Source organism: Lissotriton helveticus, chromosome 1_1, assembly GCF_964261635.1.
Source record: "Lissotriton helveticus chromosome 1_1, aLisHel1.1, whole genome shotgun sequence".
Classification (NCBI taxonomy): domain Eukaryota; kingdom Metazoa; phylum Chordata; class Amphibia; order Caudata; family Salamandridae; genus Lissotriton; species Lissotriton helveticus.
The window spans coordinates 805,779,879-805,803,347 of record NC_136057.1 but is presented as its reverse complement, the minus strand read 5'-3'; the positions used below and the strand labels follow the sequence as shown (position 1 = coordinate 805,803,347).

Sequence of the window (23,469 nt, the reverse complement as noted above, 5' to 3'; positions counted from 1 at the left end):
AACATATCCTTTAGATTAGTGCCAGAAATCCTCGATAATAGAGGAGAGAAACAATAGACGGCCATGTCAATCTCAAAAATGTTTGCCGAATACTATTGGGTCTCTCCCCCATTACCTCAGGATACATTGGCCATCTCGATACTGGTGGACATCCCCTTTCCATGGATTTCTCTGCTTCAACAGGCAGAGCAACTTGCAAAACCCAGGGTTGGATGGTTTTTTGGTAAAATGTTACTATAAATACCGGGAGCTTCTTACATCCTACTTGTTGGAGCTGTGTTTAGAGGCAGTGGCTACATGGACATTTCCAACAGAACTGGACATCACCACTATCGAGGTCCTACATAAACCAGGACATCCCCAGAACCCTGTGCTTCTACAGGTCCATTTCACTCATCAATATTGAATTGAATTTATTTGCCAAGGCTCTTGCCTGCATACTTCTCTGAGTCAATGCAGACCTAGTTCACTCCGATAAGTGCTGCTTTTTTGCTGTGCTGCAGCAAAAGGCACTGTATTAGATGCTTACATATGGCACTGGCCTGACGTGCTTAGATTCCAGAAGCCACACATGCTCCTGCTTATAGACTTCAAGAAGGCCTTCGACTCAGTTGTTTGGGCATTCTTGAATCAGATACTGAAATGCATGATTTTTGGACCGAGTTTTACCCATTATGTAAAATGACTATATTCTTCACGCTCGGCACAGGTACCTGTTAATGGGACACTCTCCTACCCCTTCCCCAGCAACAGAAGAGCCATGCAGGGCTGTCCTCTATTGCCCTTGCTCTTTGCCCTAATGACTGAGCTGCTCGCTTGACTCATCAGATGTTTTGCAAAGGTGCAGGGCTAGTAATGGAAGGAGTGGAGGATGACAGAATAGGACTGTATTCTAATGATGTTCTCTGTTACTTAAGGAACTCGTTGGTGATGCGGAACCTCTACCTTTATGGAGAGCTGTCTGGACTTCACACTAACTGGGCCAAGTCTCTCCTGATCCCACTCATGAGAGGGTCAGAGGCTACTAATTGGCAAACAGATCCTGATCAAACATCTCAGCTTTCTTTACCCTGGCGTGCATGTCCCAGTGCAACCCACCCTGACCTGGTTCTTCAATCTCCCCCTACGTCTGTCCAAAACGAAACAAGACTTCAATTCATGGGCAAACCTACCACTTCAGATTCTTGGCAGAGTTGCTCGATTTAAAATAATCATCTTGCCAAAGTTTCTATAGGTCTTTCAGAATTTCACTACATATCCCTGCACCCTGGCTTTGAGACCTCACAGCCTCGATCTGAACCTTTCTCTGGTGGGTCGGCCACCCTGTATCGCTCGGGACAATTACAGCCAATCGATGCACGAAGGAGGCATTGGGATGGCGCATATTTGTGTCTACTGGTGGTACTCCACTCAACCAATCATTGATGACTAATGACTTATTAGTTATCCTCTACTTAACCAGCTCAACCAATCATTGATGGCTAATAACTTATTAGTCATCAATGGGGATGGGGAGACCTAGCCTACAGAATGAAGCTTTCTGTTTTAGGCCTTGAAAAATACTTCTCGTGATATATGGGGGCCTTCTCCGCAGCTACTTCCATGAGTCCACCAGAGTGATGATCTCTATATGATGTTAAAACGACTCTGGTGTGAAAAACTAATCCCCCAACCGATCCCACTGTGGAGGGGGGCAATGACTTGTTCAAGTATCACGCTTAGAGAGATTCCATTGATGAGACAAGATAGTAATTATCCACCTGGGAGACATATGGCAAGGGTCATCCATTATATCCTTCCAAGAATTACAAACCCAGTTCTCGCTTTCAACCACGCAGTTTCATAAATACCTGCAACTGAGGTACGCACTTCCCTCCCACAAAAAGGATCTTGCAGACCCATCCAAATAGAAACCTGCTTGAGGCCAAATTGCTCCAGGGTGCTCTGGGTAAGGAGGGATTTCGCAAATACTTAAATCATTAATAATTAATTGCTCTGATAAATTTGTCACTGCTCTCAAACAGAAATGGGAAGCCTGGGTGGACCCACTAGATGATGCAGACAGAAGGGATGCTCGAATGGCCCCCTTGGGTACTTGCCATCTCATTCTGTACGCGGCTTAGCCAACTCCGCTACCTAGATGTCACATACCTCAGCCCCAGAAATTTGTGGAAAGCGGGCAAATGGAACACATCAGACTGCGCACGATGTGCACTCCAGATGCAGAGTTTCATCAAATGGCTTCATCCTGCTCAGTTATAGCAAACTACTGGTCACCAATTGGAACGGTATTGACATAAGTACTGGAATGTTCGGTGGAGCTCTCCCCTAGGCTTACACACTCCTGTTGCGGGGCTTCTGCACATACACAGAACTATGCACAGGAAAACAAGACCTCAGTATATAGGTGGTGTACCAACCTACCACATCCGTACCCAAATTCCCTTACCGACTACCTATAGTGTCTCATTCGTTCTCGTCTACAGCGAAGCTACCAATGATTAGACAACCTAGAACACGTAACCCTATCTTGAGAATCGCGAGAGACAGACGCTTTTTCGGTCAGCCACTCATACTTGTCCACAATGTGAGTAATCAGAGATGCTGTATATTTTAAAATGTTTATTTCAACCAACGCACTCTATGGTGCAGTACATGTGCCACTACTAGCAGCAAAAGGCATAAACACAATATAGTCAGCAATGTTACGATTCCATAGACAACAAACGGGGAAGTCGTGTTATAGAAAACAATGGAAAAGGATGTAACGACCTAACCACCCTCCCCGTGACGAGAAATATTTTATTATAAAACAGAACACCTCTGGGCTTTGTCAGCAGACCCCCATACCTCACGGCCTAGATGCAATGTTCACATCGTAGGACAAACACAGGTCTTCACTCTGGATAGGTGTCTCTCCGTCTGTGTGAAAACAGCTTGTGTTTGCAATATTAGAGTACACGATTTCCAGAGGTGCAGCTGTGTGAAGACAGTTATGTCTGTGCGAGGGACAGATCAGAACAGAATAATAAGGGACATTGTTCTTTAACCTTGAACATCGTGTGCAGACTAAAACTCAGAGCATAGCAAAGAACCTGCAAAGCAGACAGTTCTCATGTGTAAAAGGGGCACAAATAAGTATTGTGAAATAGATGCCTGCAGTGTCGTGCGCAAAAGCAGTTCATGGCAGCGAAGCTCATGCTAATTTAGCAATTGTCGACAATGGACCTGTAAACCTTACTACACCCTCCCTCTGATATGACCATCATATGTAGATCATACAGAAAGCACAGTTCAAAAGGTCTGAGCAGATATAAAATTAGCATGTCCATTAAATTTGGAAAAAGCAAAAACGAAAGTTTGTGTAAAAAAAAACAAATCCTGGAAGGTAGTCAAAAGACGAGAAAGAGAAAAGGGAGTGATAGCAGAAAAACATTGAAAGCAAGGCATCTGGAAGACCAACCGATGTCTATAGGCAAAATGTACCTGATTAATCCATCACAGTGTAAGTGCAAAAGAATGAAATACCCTCCAGAAGGACATCATTTTGGTCAATGAAAAAACGAGATGCCAATCAATTCAGTAGGTCAAAGGAACATGAATGTTGTTCATAGTCTGGGGCCTCCATTAACATTGACGGATAACTTGTGTGGTATTCAATGTAGCTCTGCCGTAGGTGATTCTGTGAAGCCTCACAGATATCCCATTGTGCCAACATGCCAAGTGCAGCAGCACGCACCATAAAGCCAATCCCATTGCAATCCGGCTCATGAGCCACTAATGGGCCCATTAGCCGGTCGAAATCCGGAACTGGACATGAGGTGTTGGTGAGACATAACTCCAATGCCCACGTGAAATCACAGGGGCGGCACAAAAATACAGGTTACATGCAAGTAAAGTATACAAAACGAAACGATAATCCATAGGACACACTGAGAGTCGCAAGAGGCAGTGTACCGAAGTATTCATGCATCCGGTCACAGAGCAGTTACAGCCGGCCATTGTGAAGCAGGCACAACAGAAGCAGGACACCCACTGCAAATGTCAATAGTAACGGTAAACCGCCAAAGAGGCTGGAAAAGATAGAATGAACAAATGCAGGTATCACACCAAATATAGTCTGAAATGAATTCACAAGGCCAGAACACAAGTTTAAAAAAATTAGCCAGGCCTTGTGTATGCGACGCATGAAAAATACGATGAATCAACTCCCCAAATTGTTTCGGGAGGTTTGTGTTTAAAAGTGTTTGAATCTCAGAAGACGCATTCTCCACCTGGACCGTGAAAGTTTCACCTGCGAAAGTCAATGCAACTTCTTGTTGTGTTAGAAGCGCCTTTAATCTGCTCAGCTTGTTGAAATCTGCCTTCAAAGTAGGAATTGAAATCCACAGTGGACTATCCAGCGGCCATGCGGGGGTGGGAAAAGCACATTACTGCAACAAATTACGCGCTGGGAAACTGTTACAATGTAAGTAATCCCAGCTTGCAAGCCGCTGCATTTTTCGTTATTTAAAATAAGATAGCTACCGTTAGTAAGCAGTGTGAACGTGGGAATTATGGCTGGAGTTGGTTTACCTTTTAAAACACATGCAAGATTCAGAGCTGAAAGGTTACAGGCTCCGTGCAACTGTATATATTTTTTCAGACTAGGGAATGTCCCACAGTGGAATGTTAGGAGACCAGAGCTCTTCTGGACGCAGGAGGATCAGTGGCAGTGATCCTCCTGGACCTCAGTGCGGCCTTCGACACCGTCAACATCGGGTTTTAATCCAGCGACTCAAGAACATCGGTGTTGAGGGCACTGCTCTGACTTGGTTCAAATCATTCCTTGGCCACCGGTCCTTTCAGGTTTGGGAGAATGACACCCGCTCTCCCGAAACCCTCCTCCAATGTGGCGTGCCCCAGGGCTCATCTCTTAGCCCAACATTATTTAATGTCTACATGTCCCCATTGGAGGAGGTCGTCATCCCGTTCGGAGTGAAAATCATCAGCTATGCTGATGACACTCAGCTAGTGGTGTCTCTATCTCACCCAAACCAAGAACCATCGGACCTCTACAACTGCCTTGTAGAAATTCAAGGATGGATGAATAGTTCATCGCTGAAACTTAATGGTTCAAAGACAGACATTCTCCTCCTTGGCCAAAAGGGGCTATCCCTCTCCCCGAACATCTGGCCCCCCTGCTTGGGTGAACCCCCAGTCCCCAAGTCTGAGATTAAGAGCCTAGGAATCTGGCTGGAAAAAGATTTGTCTTTCAAGACTCAAGCCAAAAAAATTGCTGGCACCTGCTTTGGGCTCCTCAAATCTATCAGGAAGATCCTGCCCCTACTTCCTCCTGCCTCCCAGAAACTGCTCGTCCAAGGCCTCATACTATCAAGGCTGGATTACAGCAATACCATCTATCTGGGTGCTCCCGAGGCTACCCTTAATAAACTGCAAAGGATCCAGAACGCCGCGGCTCGGATTCTCACGAATACCCCGGCGAGATCCTCGGCTAAACCAGCCCTGAAGCAGCTTCACTGGCTTCCAGTGAGAGAGCGAGTTAAATTTAAGGCTCTCTGCTTGTCCCACAAACTCCTACAGGATAAAGGCCCCCCCATCCTAAAAAAATTCATTAGGCCTTACAAAGCCTCAAGATCTCTCCGATCTGACCATGAATACCTCATCACCACCCCTAGAGTGAAGAAGGTGCGAACTGGCGGTCAGCGCTTTTCGGTCAACACAGCCCGCCTTTGGAACGCCCTCCCGCGTGACCTTAGGACGGAATCTGACTACCTCCGATTCAGGAAGCGACTAAAAACTCACCTGTTTCCCTAACTCCTTTTCCCTAAAATTCCTTTTTCCTTTCTCCCCCTCTGTTATTCTCTGGATTGACCTGATCTTAGCGCTGGGATACTTACGGGTGACTACGCGCTCTACAAAAAACCTAATAATAATAATAATAATAATAATAAACCTCAGCATTGTCTCTTAAACATCGATAAGTGAAAGGAAGAAACCACAGTTCATGTAAAAATGCACCTCCAAGAGGTTGAAAACTGCCCACAGGGTGGAGAAGTGTGGCCCACTGGTTAGAGCGGCAGACTCTGAAGCAGAGATCAGGCCCGGGACCAGGGTTCAAGTCCCGACGCGGCAGGGTCTTGGGCTCAATGTCCGCGGACTCGATAATTCTCGTATCGGCGCCTACTCTAATCATGGGTCCCACGCTGCAACTCTGGGCAATAGCTTGCTTAATCTCCACAACGGCCTCTACAACACTAGGATGCCTGGCTTCACCTTGGGGGTGCCCAGGAGAGGCATCTCACAGGGAGAGCCAGGAAGGGTTCCACAGCGTTATACAGCGCCGGGACGCCCCGTTGGGGCAGCTGTGCGCTTTACAAAATACACTACATTTTACATTTACAATGTTTCATACAGTATGTAAATTGAAACAATGAAAACAGTAAATTTAGAACCCCATGGATTAACCAAACTGCAGAATCCGATTCCGCTACAGAAAATGGTAAAGGGTCTATTTTTTCAATGTGCAATAGAGTATAAGTGGCATCTTTCATGGACATAAATTACTGTTTGTCTGTCAAATTAAATGGGGCAAATAAAGAGCTGGCACTCGAAAAATCCCATGGCACTTTCCCCATTTTCAACATTTGCAAAGTCCAAGCAAATTGCATTACTGAGCGCAAATGATTTTGACCAAACATCATCTCGTACAATGTCAATAACAGAGGAAACAATATTATCTAATGTATAAATGTGGGAAGACAGTGTATTAATGCTGTTGTCGACAACAGCTAAAACTTTTTCCAAGTTTGCCTGGTCTATCTCCCGCAAACGTAATGCTGCTTCAATTTGAAATCGTTTCCAAATTTAATTGTAAGCAGCATATATCTTTCTCTCCGTTCTAGTAGCTCTCGGTCCCAGGACAAAGTTCGCCAAATTAATATTATTTGATAGTAAGGATAAATGTTGTTTAACAGACAACAATGTCGAGTGCTGTAACCATTGTTGACACAGTTTACCGACAGAGTAGGTCATTACAGTATGAGAATCAGAAAATCTAGGGTTGGGCTTTTAATGTTTATAACCTAAACTAGAGTTAAGAAAACGGAGTTGGCAAGCATTTGAACTATTAGGCCAGACTAACCAACCCATGGGATCCATTGCAGAAGCATTAAATGAATTATTTTTCAATAAACTCTGTAAATCTTCTATGGTATAATTTGTTTGTAAGCGCTAATTATTATATTCTGCTACGGTCGGAATTGCTGGGGCCTTCATTTGTTTAGTAGTTGCCAAACAAAAGCATTTGGTTTGGTAAATGGTATTATTTAAGAATAGCATTTGAGTGGGAATGAGGCATGCACGATGAAGGGCCTCGGAACCCTGCACCTGCCATTCTCTAGAGCCCCAAATTGACTTCAGATCAATGGCTTCCTTTCAATGGTCATAACCCTTTATTGTCAGATTATGGCGAAAGGAAGAAGAATATATGAATTTACTATGTGTTAACGTAAGATTCTGAGAGGAAGTGCTATTCATTTTGAAATAGAAAGATTCAGGATTTGGATGGGCTAAATTCTGTAAAGTAGGTAAACTTTTTCTTTAATGTTCTCGAGCTGCCCTTTACTGGCATGGGACAATGCTCCCATTGAGTGTATTTACGACAGGGCATAATGCACTAGTCTTGTGTATGAAGTGATGGCCAAAATGTTGATAACACAAGAGGTCAGCGTAATTAGCAGAATTCATATACAAGTCTTCAGCATCAAAAGCAGCATAATATTTTAAATCTGAAAACAAAGCTTGAATCACATGCACATCCCAATCATCTGAATGAATGTCTTGTGTAACCACATCACCCATAGAGACTCTAAACACGTATGGCACGTTAATCAGCTCTGTACGACCATGAATTTGGAAACCCACCATCAAAAACAGGGAATGCTGAAATGTTAACAAGAGTCTGGTCACACTTCATGATGTGTGAAGACGGATGTGGGGCCAAAATTCCATCGATAAAGTTTGCAGCAAAATGTTCAGGCAAGTAGTGACCATTGATGAGTTGAAAAAATACAGTTAGAAACCCAATGGATGTAAAAAGAAAAATTAAAAACAGAGTCAACCAAATGTATGTCCAGGGAGGAACCAAATAAGTATTTTTAAACCAAGATAAAAAAAAATGTCGGATCACTTGAGGATGTGGAGGATGTATTAAATGAATATCTGCCACGGTGCAAAGGAGTATCTGGCAAATCATGGACAGAGCCACTTGTGGAATACGTGTATTCAGCATCCGTCGTATCAGTTGTTATTGGATGTAGAAGGCTGAATATCAGTGACCATCTTGATGACAGCGTCATTTTGCAAATTAGAAGATGTTATAGTTTCTCGAGTTATTGAAATTGTGGGACAGGATACAGCAGGTGTCACACTATTCAGAATCGCCCAGATGTTGTAACTTGACATTGTCCACTGGGATGTATCTGTTGTCTTTCCAACCAGGTAGAGGAGGTAAAATGACTGTTCGAGTACCCTTCAGGCCAAGCACTGGAACCTGTGCACGATAAGAGGGACCAAATTCTTTTTTGTTCTCCACCTTTTCTCGGACCAGATCTCCAACTTTGGAAAGCCAGCCAGCAGACCACTGGATTCTGTTGCGCTGCGTCAGTTGCTGAAGACAAATGTTCAGTATCAAGGCTGGCATGGGTCTCTTGTAGATTCTGTAACATAGCAGAATGATTATCTACGTCAAAGGTTGCAGCCGCCACAACGTCTAGACCATCAAGATCTGGCACAAACATGTTAATGCCAAAGAGCATTTCGGATGGGGTCCGCCCACCCAGAGGTCTTCTAGGGAGATTTTTAAGTACACGTCGGATGCCATATAAATGGGCTAACCAGTTCCTGCCAGTACCTTAGACTCGAGCTGTCAGGGATTTCTTTAAGTCACGGTTTATTTGCTCCACAATTGAGTTGCCCTCAGGCCTATATCGAGACAAAAATTGCACCAGCACCCCCAAAGACCCCATAGCATCCTTGTACGCCTTAAAGGCAAACGCTGGACCTTGGTCAGAATGAAAGGTGCCACAGGCAAAAATCCCTACAAAGACACACAAATCCCGGATGACAGTTTGAGTGTCAGCACTGTGTTGTGGCCATACCCCAAAAAATCTGGTGCATGAATCTACTGCAACTAAAATATATTTATAAGCAGAATCTGAAGAGAAAGGACCACACTGATCAAGGTACACACAAGCAAAAGGCCGATTAGCAATGCTAAGCGGCCTTTGTGGAGGACGTGTAACCACAGATGGCTTAATCTGTTGACAGATGTCACAAGAAAGCACATCATTGTGGGTTTGTTTATATAAACCACACCACCAGTACCGCTGCTGCAAAATAGAAACTGTAGCAGACACTCTAGCATGCGCCGAGGCCATGCCTTCGTGTGCGGTTTTAATCAAAGTGTGTCTGTGGTCCACGTTGGGAATTAGCCGACTTCCAACGTCTGGTATTCTAGCAAAAGGAACTTGTTTGGAAGTTAACTGATAAGAATGCTTCTAAGGGATACCCTGCGGGTAATGAAGGCCCTCCTTTGTTGCAGCTATCGCTGCCAAAATGTCATTATCAATCTTTGTCATGGATCTACTAACGGCTGTTATGGAACATGTGGCTATTGCAGATTTGGCTGCTTCATCAGCTAAACTATTCCCAACAGCGTGTGCCCCCACACGCTGGTGGCCAAGAGTATGTATAACATGTGTGAGTGGCAAACGTTGTTTCAGATCTGCCACTCGAGCCCAACGCGTTTTATGCTTAATTGTGCTGCCTTTAGAGTACCGATAATCATTTTAAGACCAGAAGAATAAGTTGTCATTAAAAGACTGAACACAGAAATAAGAATCGCAGACAGTAGGAGTCGAAACGTTTGGATCAGCAAACTCAAGAGCAAGAACTAAGGCACGTAGCTCAGCTAATTATGCAGTACAGTCTCCCAGTGCCTGAGTGTGCACTATGGAAGAATTGAATTCTCCATTCACCATTGTACCTGCAACTATAGCACATGCTGCCTAGTAAGCATGTTTAGAAGCCGCGGCCGGTTGAGCCGAACCATTGGTGTAAATAATACATGCATAGTCTTCCAAAAGAAGCAAAGACAAGGGAGGTGGATGAAGATATTCATACTGCAAGAACTCCTGTGTGATAAAAGTGACATCTGGGGACGTCAAAGAAGTAGCCCATTGTATCCAACAGGGATGTAAAGCTTTTGAGTTTGGCACACGTGCTTTCGTAACTGCCTCTAAAGCAGGATATGGTGTAACCACCAAAATGCGTTTTCCCTGTGCCAAAGTGCGTTCCTTCAGAACCGCCATTTGGACAGCTGTCAAAACTTTCTCGACAGTTGAAAACCTAATTTCGGCCGAAGTGTACAAATGTGATTTGTATGCGATTGCCACTGTCCCCCCTTCATTGTACGTCAAGTAAGTAAAACCCACTGCGCCTGGTATGATTCGTATCACCAGGTTAGTGTGGTTGTCACGTGTTAACAAGTATATAGATTCAAGAAAATCAGATTGCAAAGAAAGTAAAATAGCATAATAGCAGAATGTTTGGTAACCAGCAGGCTTTTGAAAAAGTAGTTGTATCACAGCATAAAGTTGCTGGATACGCCGGGCATAATCAGGAATATAAGGGTTTTTTAACTTGCACTTAGGTTTTAGTATGAGCTTCGCTTACACACTGCATTGAGCCCACCTACTCACACTAGGTGCAGTGGCTGAAGATCCGATGATGAAGCACACCACTGGTGGTACTAGTGGGTGAGAATCTTACTAATATATCCATGTGATGCACCGATTCACCGGGGTGTAGATCCCTTTCCACTTTGATATATATTGAGACTAGTTAATTTTACTTCTTAAAATGTTGGGAGTTCATCAGCTGTGAGGCTTTCCCTCTTTTGTGTACTGATTACATTTAGAATCACCATCATGTTGGGAAATAGGACGCAATTTTGGAGTGGATATGTTTTGCAGGAAAAAAGTTACGGGGCATAGGCATGGAGGGTGGAAAAGTTTCAGTAGCTAAAAGGCTAAATAGTCTGTCCATAAAAATGCTTACAATTGCATATCTGTCCCCAAGTTGTTAGTGGAAATTAAAAAACTTGAACTGCACCTCAAGATAGCAATAAGGGGAGGGAAGATGGGGATTTCAGCACATTTCTGTGTGAATTAGGTATATGTTAGAATATGTGCCAGCCACAGTCTGTTAAAGCTGCTCAAAGCGAATTTTCCTCAGGGAGTAGATGTAAATGTGCAGGGAAATTGCGCAGGTACAGCATACATTGCATACTTGCAAATCAGTTTTGAGGTTTTACACATAAAACAATATGAATGTTTGATCTGCTCTGCTATTCCAAATAGCAAATAATATTGTGTATCTTTCACTTTGTTTCTGTCTAATTAAGTCTTCATACCATTAATGTGCCACAAATGCCAGATGAGGAGTATCATATCCATTAATACTTTGTTGACCAATGGCTTTTTGATAAGTCATGTAACATTAGGCAGCGTGAAATCAAGAGCAGTTTATTATAACTGTGTTTGTATAGTAAATTAAAAATGTTCTTACTTTTTGGTCGTCAAAGTAGAAAGTAGCACCGTCTTGAGTGAAGCATGTGTAGAGGGTGCCATCTCTGTGAAGAAAGCTCTCAAAAGACAAGGATAGTTCTTCAGTCTCCAAACTTTTTCTCGCAAATGAAACGTTCTTAAGCCAATGAAAAAGAAGAGGGGTTAATGAGTGGGACATTTCTATGTGAGGTCTATTGTTCCAAATTCAATCTAATGCAGCTTTGAGTTGGTGCCTTTGATGTATGATACTAGTACTGAACGTGTTTCTTTTCAAATGAGTGGGGATTGTCTCAGCTTCTCCCAAAGCTACTTAGTGGCCCCTGCCCATGCCCTGTCTCCCCTCCACCACAAATGTCCAGCAATACTTAGTTTGTCAAGGTCAGAAGTTAAGTCAGCTCATCTTTGCACGCAGCCTTTTTCATGGTCCCGGATAGCTGGGGTCTCATTTCTGATGCCAGTTTCTCGACCAATCACTTTAATTCAATTTGATTCCAAAGGGACATACTTGCTTAAATGAATTCAACTAATAATGCCATATTCACCAAGTTAAAATGTAGCTTTTGTGTGTGTTTGAATCATTTTAATGCAACTGTTTTTAAACAGTGGTACAGGGAATTCTAAACACAAATACAGAAAACCAGGCTGACAAAAACTGATTGAAGGACTAACAAATCAAAAATTGAAGGGTGCACAGATAGACTCGTTGCATGCCTTAAGAATGTTTCACTTATTGAGCATAGCTCTTTGATGTGTAGCTAATGCAATTCCCTCTCCCGAAGCTACAACATCAGGATACGTTTATTCCAGTCACGCTATATCAGAACAGTCATGTCTTGAGCTGCTTACGAAAGAGTGTTAATGATGGACAGTTTCTCATGATAACTCAGGGAACTCATTCCATCATTTTGGACCCTGAAATGCAAAGGACCGCCCTTCAATGTGTGTGCATTTTATTGAGAAACAATGCACATAGAACGTTCACTCGAGCATAGCATCCGGGAAGATTGGTAAGCTTTCACCAATTCTTGTAGGTAGTTTGGACCAACCCCTGCTCTGTCCTCATGCACAAAGCACAGGGTCCTGAACTGAATTCTTCTTTCTATTGCTAAACAGTGTAGTTCCAGTAGGAGACCAGATGCCGAGGCATTTTTTGACAGCCTAAAAAGCAACATTGCTGCTGAATTCTGGACTACTTGCAATCATTTGATAGCCGCTATATCTGCTCCTAGATGTCATACTTTGCCATAAATCGACCTAGATATTACGAGTGCCTGAATCACTGTTCTCTGAGCAGAGACTGGTAGCTGCCATATAATTTTCTGCAGCCATTTCAAGATGGCAAAATACGTAGGAGCTGTTTTTGTCACCTGTGGTTTCATGGACAACTTGTCATCCACCACAATACCCAGACTCTTTGCTTTGATACTGGCACCAGGAGAGAGCCAAAACTTTCCGGCCAGTATTTACAGGAAAAGGTTTTTTTCCTACTACAAGGATCTCTGTTTTCTCTTCATTGAGCTTGGGTGACTGGTCGTTCATCCACTCCACGACCAACCGCAGTCCAGAGTTCAGGTCTCCGTGTCTCTGTGCAGATGACAATGAAAAGATGATTTGAGTGCTTTCTGCATATGAAAATAAAGTGAGAACACAACTTTTCACTGAGTCTACTAATGGATGCACAGAGATATTAAATAGTTTCAGACTTGGGGATGATCCTTGAGGAATTCCTGTAATCAAGGAGTGTCGTTCGGAAAAGGATGTAGCTGAAAACACCTGAAATTACCGATCCCTTAAGAAAGATGCCATCCAGGAGAGAGCTGTTCCCTCCAATCCTAACTCAGTCTTTCAAGATGCATTGTGTGAGAAACAGTATCAAAGGCTGCGCAGAGGTCGACTAAGATCAGTGCTGCCACCTCGTCCCTATCTAGGAGTGGTCTAGGATGTTTCATCACTCTCAACAGGGATGACCAAGTTCTGTGTCCTTTCCCGATTCCTGACTGAGACGGATGTAGGCCATCTTCTGACTCTACAAAATATAAAGTTGTGCATTGACCTGTTTCTCCATTATTTTGGCTATAATGGGAAGCAAAGAGACTGGTATATAGTTAGCCATGCTGTCAGGGTCCAGATATGGTTTCTTTAGGCCATGGAATGTTTCCATGCCTGTGGAGTCCTTCCCTGCTCTAACGAGGAATTATGAAGCCCCACCTGGAGCTGGAAATTATCCACGTCCAGGGGACTTATCTTACTCACTGGTGTGGGACCTTCGGGTGAGGCTGATTGATGCCAATAATGACAAGAATCAAGCCAGATCCAGTGTATTTCATGACCTTAGTTTACATCCTCCTTCCGTAGGGTCTCGACCCATCAGGTCTTAGCTAGCCTTATTCTCCGGGATACTATATGATGAAGAATGATCTTCTCCTTCTTTGTTTCATGCCATCTGGATATCTGCAACTTTTGTTTATCAAGAAACAGGCTAATTCCTCACAGTCTAGTTGTGACCGTACTGGTATGAGAAGGATCTTATTAGGATCGAAGAGTTCGCTCACCAACTTAAAAAGAGTTTTTGAGCTTCTTTGAGCTGCATTACTGTGATCCAGATAATAATAAGTATGGGCTTCTCTGTAGAGTCCATGATGTTTTTTGAGGGCTATATATATATGTGTTTACTCTCCTCATCATACTCAATCCTCCAGGCTCTCTCCAGATTTTTACAGCTTGATTTCTCTGCCTACTGTGCCTCTGTAAACCAAGGGGCCTGGAGACTTGCATAGGACTTGGCTTGGTTTTTTGCTGGCAACACCATGTTTAATGCATCCCGTAACCAGGTATCTATTATAGGTTGATCAAGCGCCAACCCATGCCCTATTATTCTGGACCATGATTTCCTAAATTGGCTGTTCAATCTAGGGATTGCTAACCGTGGCCATGACCTCAACAATGTCTGAACCCTATCCCCTACCTTGGCCAGATCATTATCATCCCAGATTGAAAAAGGCACAGTGTAATGATACTAACGACATAGCAGGCGTAGTCTCCAGTGATTGTTTGTTTGCAAAGATTGAATCTAGCAAGTGTCCAGCTTTATGCGTAGATCCTTAATTCATTAGTGCCAAGCTCACACCTCTGAGATCCTCAGTCATAGTTTGTCCTATAATGAAGGTACTGTCCTCCAGATGTATATTCAAGTCTCCAAAGAAGAAAGTTTATGGCTCTAAAATCTCTGGGGCAAGTAAACCAGGAAGTAGTGTACATTATGTACAACAGAAAAGATGTGTTGCCTCATTATATAGTTATTTGGTGATCCTTTAACGATTTCTACTATTAGTGGTACTTAAATTGTAATGGACAAATTTGCAAAAGGCGATGCAAGTTTGTCATTTTATTTAGATATTTTGTCCTGCTAGACCTACCTACCGTCTTTTTAGGTGTCGCATTCATACCGCATGTGCTGTACTTGTGAGGGGTATATGTTACATAAAGGGCTTGAAGCCCACCTTTGCTTCTCATTTGTTGGCTCCATTGTTCTTCTTTGCTGACTTCTGATTGACCAGCGCACGTCATGCATTACTTCCTGTTTCAAATCTGGCACATGAACAGGGTACAGATTTCTTCCTATTAATTAATGTTCGTCCGCTGCTCATGCTGTCATTGAGATACTATTTCTTTACCTTCCATATTTCTCCTTCAACTTCTCCGTTTTACTGCACCCCCGCACCCATCACTGCTTGCACCAGCAGCTTAGTTTTTTTGTTTTTTAAAGTACTCTATGAGTGTGTGTGTTTTCCAGCTGACTCCCTTGTGTGCTTCTCTCCCCTGTTCAGCGCATGTTGTTCTTTTGCATGAGATCTTTTTTCAATACATTTTTTTACCTCTATTTAACTTGTTCCTTTCATTTTTTCTAAATACTCCATTGCTTGTTTTGAAAAGTAGAGCAGGAGAGAATAGGTGACTTTAACTTTTCTGCTTTCAGTCACAGGTGGGAGCCGCCTCTTCCGCTTCTGTGTTTGCACCATGAGTAGAACCTCTTTTCTCTACAGGGCACTTCTTCTGAAGTAATTGACATGAGCAATCAACAGTGGCCATGTTGTGGACAGACTTGAAGAGTAATGATTCCTTTTCCCCACTTTGCTAGTGAAGTTAAATCAAATATCTCACCTAACCCTATCCTGGCAGCCAAGAGGAAGGATCACTTGCATGTTTAGCTTAACCTGGAGCATGCAGGCAGCCTTCAGCTCTGAAACCTTAAGATCCACGAGGGTTTGCAGAAGGGAAGACTTGTTCCAGGATCGATAACCCTTGGAGCAGAGCAGCTGCTGTGACCCGCATCCCAATCTACGCAGCCATGTCTACAGCAGCAGTGATAAGTGGCAAGATGGTCTCTGCGTGAGTGCCTACACCTGTTTAAGGACTTGCAAACACAGGGATGTATATTAGTTCTCTTGTGGGGGTCCAAAGAGATGAGTGGCTCACATCTTTCTATGATCACAAAGTTCAACTCACATCTGCACCTTTAGCAGGCACTGCACCTAGGGCTGCCCAAGCTGTATTAACTATGAGCAGCAGTCACCTTGATCCAACTGCACAACTCATTGCAGCCCATGTTGGTGAGTATATAACTGTGTGTAAATAGATGCACATAGGAATTGCATCTGGTTCTTTTCCATGACTTAATGTATATTATCAGGGTTCTCTGTCCTTGAATTTTAGTAAAATCGGTTTCTCGTATGCTTTTCCAATTTGATATCACACTGGCTCTCTATAAGACCCAGCCTGACCTTCTTTTAGCTCTCTGATGTTCGCTAACATATCTTTTGCCTTGTTTCCCACGCCTAACGCTGGGGGATCAGTTCCTCATCCGGCTCCATACAATGGTAATGATTATCGAGGACAAGTATAGCAAGAAATAATAGAAACATGTGAAGTGTTTGTTATAGAAATGACGTTTTCATAAAATGTCAACTGTTAATGTATACAGATTTAGATCTGACATAATAATCATGCAACGTGCACGTGGATTTTTATTCACATAGCACACCCACCCAGTGAGCACCATGTTTGTTGATTTCACTGTAAACTGCTTCCGTGTTTGGAGTGTTATTGCTAAATTATGTTAATATGTGTTTTTTGACCCCTAAGCAGTCCTTCTTCATAGCGCTAAACAGCATAAGTCATATACGCCCTGGTAAATGTAACTTAAGATAGAGTTCAGAAAGGAGGATTCGATGGCTGGTGTGTACACCAAGTCTATGCCACTTTATTGTCTCACATGCTCTTTCTCCGAATGCATAGAAACATGGTATTTCTTCACGGTTGCATATGGCGACGAAGCAGAGTTCAATGGACAAGATTTTTTTTTTTTTTAAACTTTTTATTATTATAACACAAGAGAAGAAATATACATAGACATATCAGGTGGCAATAGACGAACTGAAATAGATCTGTGGACGGGCAAATAAGTGACGAAACAATACACAGCATAAGTCACAGTGATTCAAATGAAGCTTGAACCAAAAGCAAGCAAGTAGAGAGTAATGACAGCAATCACCTACCACCTACACCCGCCCACCAGAAGTACAGGATACACGGAGCAAACATGGACACCCGAATATGCTATAAATAAGAATCAGGAGAATACGCCACAGCTCTTGTGAAGAGAGGAAAGGGGAATAGAAGGTCATAGAAAATAACAAAGAAAAAAAAAAAAAAACCCCACCCTACATCCCTGCCGATGGCTACGACCCAACCCCACTAGCAGCGCGTCTGTCGCCCCCTAAACTACACCCCAAGGAAGGGAAAAAGACGGAGGAGAATGCTACTTCCCCTGCCCCGCTCGCACTAAGCAACACAAAATTGAATACAAACAGGTCCACGAACTGACAAACGAATGTGGCATTAAAAAGACAGAGCATTAAAGCAACTCCCTATCAATAGCTGGCCGGGGAATCCGTCCCACATCATACGGAAAAATTCAACCCTGCCCCGCTTTAACACGCCCGTTGGTGCGTGACAACCGAACATTCGCCCCACAGTACCATGTCCAGTGATCAGAGTTAACAGGAAAGCAAGGCAAAGCCAACACCATGCGAGATTCCTGCAACAGGGAAACATCAAGACACAACCAACGATCGTCTGAGTTCAGCAACAAAGTACCAAGCCAGCCCTCCGTATCACTACGCCGCCAGGGCAATAAAGAATAGAAGGCCATGTCAGCCGGGCGCAAAGGCGGTGCAACTCGAATGGGCAAAGGCGCTGTTCTGTGGAAGTGGTCCGCCCGCAGTGTAGTTCCGGGCCCCCCTGCGCTATTCATGTGATCGGCCGTGCGGGACTTAAACTCCACACCTGACGGAGCCCCACAATTGACCAACTCTAGGCGTGCAACAGTAAACCCTGGCGTTGGCGCAGAGCCGCGAGCGGCGCTAATAATCACAGGATCATCGTGACTCCCACCCGTCGGAGGGGCAACAATGGCGTCCAGCTTTAGTCCAAGCCCTCTGACTCCTCCCACCCAGGCAGCATGGAGGGAGCCAAGAGCAACAAAGAGGTCCCGAACCGTGGGCTCCATCATGTGTTTCTGGGCCAATCTCTGTCTCTCGGGATGCAGCTCCTCACTCAGAACGGCATCAGAAGCCCGGTCAATTGTAGCTGGTAGAAGAGCCGTGGTAGATCCACTAGGCAGGGGCCATCACTATCCTCAATAAATAAGGGCAAGCCGCCATAGCCACCATGAACGTGCGCAGACCACGCAGTCTCTGAAGCCTTGTGCGAGGCGCTGGCAAAAGTGCCGCTGTGTGACACAGGAGACTGTTTCAGTGGTGAACCCTCCAAGCGCGTGTAAAATCAGCAACCTCCGCTGAACTGACAACTGGAGAAGCAGGGTTCACAGGTCTGTTCCAATTCCGACATGAACGGTGGTGCCGTGCCCAGCCCAATATGGCGGCCCCTTTCTCCACCGATCCACACCAGCTGGATCTAAAACAGGATAAAATCGTGCGGGCTCGCAACGAGGGATTCCTGAAGTATGGCAGCCGTGGCCGGGACAGCGCTCTTACCCCACCTCCACCAGCGCGGGTACTGTGTCGTCCCCCGCAGTTCCGTCAGGCAATCGTCTAGGCCCGCACAGCCTCATCCTCAATTAGCAGCGGTAGCCGGCGCCGACCTCCAGCACCTCCGCACGCAGCCCGACTCCGCCACGGCCCGGGCAGTGAGGAGTCCAAGACGGGTTCCCGATTATGCCAGGACACCGGAGTTGCCATCAATCATGCCCCAGATCATCCGGTGTCATATCGTGTCGTCCACGAGCTTGTGCGAGCGGGAGCAGGCAGGATTTAAACAGGATTAACGGTGCGGGCGCAGAGCTCGCTGTCTAAGCGGCCATTTCGCTGCCCGGCCAGCCACGCCCCCCCAATGGACAAGATTAACTCCCTGGATATTATGTTATGCAGGTTTCTTGTCCAGTGGCTTCTGTTGCTCCAGTCTAAGGCTACTTTGTAGCGCAAAGTTTAGAGGTTTTCCTATGCCATGTGAAACAATTCCTTACTTTTATGTTTAACAACAATATCCAGCTTCCATTTTAGCTTATTTTTATGTTTTTAACTGCTCTAACGATTTTTCTTACCTTCGTGACCATACACTTTAATTAAAATCCACATTGCTGCTCCATGCCTTGAAGTGACTTCATTTGGAGAGTGCCACCTTCGCAGGGTCATACAGTCGTGGTCATGCAGCCAAGCTTTACTCTGCCTTTTTACGGGCTCGGCGACGTCACCACGAAGTGGGGAGGAGCTGCGAGCCGTATTGTTGCGAGTTTCTTGCTCATGCTGGATACATTATTTTTTGCTCGTGCATTTGCAGTGCTTTATTTTGTAATCTGAATGGTGATTGGTCCTCGCGGTGCTGTTTTTTTAGTAGTCTTGACGTGATAGGGCATATGTAAAGTTCGTCCGCCATTTTTGGCATTTTCTGTGCGGTTTCGCGCACGGCAGACCATTAATTTTAATTAGGAGCTGTCAGGGTGCCCGTGTAATGCAATCCAGATGGTGTGCGCGCGTTCATCATTCTGCATTGCGTTTGTCGGGTCACAGTATAGCTGGTGTGCAGTTCACAGTAGGTAGTGTCTGTATAGCGGCCAGAGTGAATCAGGCGCCGTGCGCGTTACACCCAGTATAGGTGACAGTAAAGATGCAGCGCAGGACACTGTGAGTGAAGTAAGTGCTTCCCTTAATGAAGTATAGATTGCCTGCGTAAATACGGTAGTGTCCATTAGGCTCTGTGTCCCTACTGCCAGCTTTAGCCTGCGAAGTGCGTCTTTTGTGAGCACGGGTCGTGCAGGAGTAACAGCCACTTTCCGTGCAGTAGTGTGCCTTTTCTCGAAAGTAATGACAGCAGATGTAAACAATAGTGCTTACATCATTCAGCAGCTGTATGTGATTTGGGGTTATCGTGTTCAGCTTGAACGCTGCACGCCGCCCATAGAGTTGGAAGCAGGGACGGCTGCGGAAGAGCGGTAGGTGTGAGTAAGATGAAGAGGTCCGAGGTCGAGGCACATGTCAACAGCGCCCCCTAGCAGGTGTCCGAAGGTCGCGGGCCTTGCATTCTGTTACTTACAACCTGCCTTTCCTGGTGCCACTGCCACTGAAGATAGACAGGCAACTGAACACCTCACGCGAGGCGCGGAAGCACCGGTGGAAGTAGTGCCGGGGTGGTGGGGATGGACTAGGGCCAGGATAAAAGGTCGTGCTCCACAGTGTGGACACACGTGCCTCCATCCTAAGCGCTGCGGCTTAATGTCCGTGTTGATCAATTCAAGATGGAGCCACACTCGAACACACAGAAACACGCCACAGAGTCTCACAGGAAATTACATTGTTGGTTAATACTTGATGTGTTATTAATACGTGCAGAATCGGAAACAATATGGAATCCAACGTGTCCCCGATAAACCTTCTTAGAACAAAGGAGTCTTGAGAGTGAAAGCGGATCTAAGAAACAGACACGAGAGCTTCAGTGTTTGAACGTCAGAGGCGATAAACAAGCATAGACAGCACACCCAAAAGGTGAGGGGCGTTAGACTGGGACTCGTGTCTTCAGGCAGGGGCAAGGCGCCAGGCAGGACAGGACACAGAAAGGACATCAGAACGGGCCCGGATAGACAAATATGGCACCAGATAATGCATTGGCGATTCTGGCATTACACGGGGGCCACAGACGAAGTGAAAGCCACCAGATATAGAATAAAACTCTAGGCAGGGGCGGTGGGGCAGGAAGGGCAAAGCCACCAGGGATGGCAGGGGGCAGATGCCAACGTCAGACAGGAGACTAGGAACCAGGAATACACAGGGTACCAGCCAAGTCCACGATAGCAGATGGGCAAAAGAGCACCCGGCTGGTACCAGACAGACGACAGGGTGCCAGACACGTCAAGGGTAGCTGATGGGTAAACGAGCGCCAGGTTGGTGCCACATCGCAGACAGGAAACCAGACAGGGACAATTGCATCAGAGAGGGGATAGGCCATCAGACAGAGGTCGGGACCTCAGCAAGGGACATGCCATCAGTCAAGGAACAAGGACATTTGCCCAAAGAACCCAGGCGACGTTTCCTTGCTATTCGTTTGGATACACCACATATTTATCCTACAGGTGGCATGTTGCAAAGATGTCAAGGTTTCAGATTGCTCATGTGTGACATTTTCTATGTTTCCAGTGTGTTTATGTGTGACATTTTGATGTGCATGTGTGACTCTCCGAGTGACAGTTTGCAGTGAGCAGAACAAAGCAGTTACTTCCTTGTAGTGAGATGAATTTCGGAAACTAGCTCCTTATGTGCAATTTAATGGACGAGAAAAAGCTTCAAAACAGCTGCACTGCTGCTACAAAACCTACACCGAACAAAAGCTGGACATCACTCTGTGTCCAGTCATGCAATACCAGCAGCAGCTATTATTATGTGAGCATTGTAAAATATAAACTTGCATAATATACATATCCAACTCATGTGACTGGCTAGTCTACTTGGATGTCGGCAAAGGCAGCAGAGCTACCACGGTCCTTTCATTCTCCTTCTCCACCTTCTGGGTTGGCGCTAGGAGCTCCAAGGGTGGGGTCAAGACACCTGGGGGTATATGTACAACAAAATGGTGGAGCGCTTCGCTAGCCTCGTTGGCTTAATGCAGCGCTCCGCCACTTCACAAATGCAGGGCTGCAATATATTTGCAACGCTATAGTGCAGCCCTTCTTTTCCCCCTGCGCTTGCGCTAAACTTAGCAGCCTAGTGCCAACGCAGGCCCCCTTGCACCATAGTGTAAGGGTGCCTGTGTTGAGGGGAAGATTGTTTATGTGATGGAAGGTCTCCCTTTCTGCACATAAACAATCAATGGCAATTTGCTGTTTCCATGTGTGCTGCACAACACAGCACACATGGAAACAGCAAAGACGAGGAGAAATAAAGAATTTCTCCTCATTTTGTCTGTTTAAGACCTAGTTTTCCCTGGTCTTAATTCTGGCACTGCCTCCTATTTACATCACACTTGTAAATAGGGGGCAGCGTCAAAATCAATGGGTGTTGCGGTGGAATGCCCACCTCAACACTGATTGCCCTCCCCTTTCACGCTAAGTACAGTGTGAAATGAGGCCTTATTTACAAGACAGCGTTAGGCCACATTAATTGGCTTAACGCTGCCTTGTAAATAAGGCACAGTCTCTATCGCCAACCACAACGGCACTAAAAGTGACATGGTGGTGATAGGGGCTTGTAAATATGCCCCCGGGATCAATATCAGGCAGTGTTCTAGCTCCTACGCAGCTCGCAAGCGTTCAGAGGTAAAGGCTGGGAAAATTTCCAATTTCCATGCCTTAAAAGGGAGACGCCGCTCTGCACTGTGATCCAAGTGCAGAGTGACAGTGAGTGCAGAGTGACAGTGAGTGCAGAGTGACGGTGAGTGCAGACTGAGTGCAGAGTGACAGTGAGTGCAGAGTGACAGCGAGTGACAGTGAGTGTAGAGTGACAGTGAGTGCAGAGTGACAGTGAGTGCAGAGTGACAGTGAGTGCAGAGTGACAGTGAGTGCAGACTGAGTGCAGAGTGACAGTGAGTGCAGAGTGACAGCGAGTGACAGTGAGTGTAGAGTGACAGTGAGTGTAGAGTGACAGTGAGTGCAGAGTGACAGTGAGTGCAGAGTGACAGTGAGTGCAGAGTGAGTGCAGAGTGAGAGTGAGTGCAGAGTGAGTGCAGAGTGACAGTGAGTGCAGAGTGACAGTGAGTGCAGACTGAGTGCAGAGTGACAGTGAGTGCAGAGTGACAGTGAGTGCAGAGTGACAGCGAGTGACAGTGAGTGCAGAGTGACAGCGAGTGACAGTGAGTGTAGAGTGACAGTGAGTGACAGTGAGTGTAGAGTCACAGTGAGTGCAGAGTGACAGTGAGTGCAGAGTGACAGTGAGTGCAGAGTGAAAGTGAGTGCAGAGTGACAGTGGTGCAGAGTGAGAGTGAGAGTGAGTGCAGAGTGACAGTGAGTGCAGAGTGACAGTGAGTGCAGACTGAGTGCAGAGTGACAGTGAGTGCAGAGTGACAGTGAGTGCAGAGTGACAGTGAGTGCAGAGTGACAGTGAGTGCAGACTGAGTGCAGAGTGACAGTGAGTGCAGAGTGAGAGTGAGTGCAGAGTGAGTGCAGAGTGACAGTGAGTGCAGAGTGAGCGTGAGTGCAGAGTGAGTGCAGAGTGACAGTGAGTGCAGAGTGACAGTGAGTGCAGCCTGAGTGCAGAGTGACAGTGAGTGCAGAGTGACAGTGAGTGCAGAGTGACACTGAGTGCAGAGTGACACTGAGTGCAGAGTGACAGTGAGT

General features: G+C 45.3%; 1 protein-coding gene across 1 annotated transcript in view; it reads right to left on the bottom strand.

Annotated features, from left to right (window-relative positions):
* Positions 1 to 23,469, bottom strand: part of LOC144770857 (uncharacterized) — a 578,425-nt gene that overhangs the window by 417,950 nt on the left and 137,006 nt on the right. Inside the window, exon 3 of the mRNA XM_078655640.1 lies at positions 11,632 to 11,766. Coding sequence (XP_078511766.1) covers positions 11,632 to 11,766 — 135 coding nt within the window. The remainder of the gene's footprint in view (positions 1 to 11,631; positions 11,767 to 23,469) is intronic.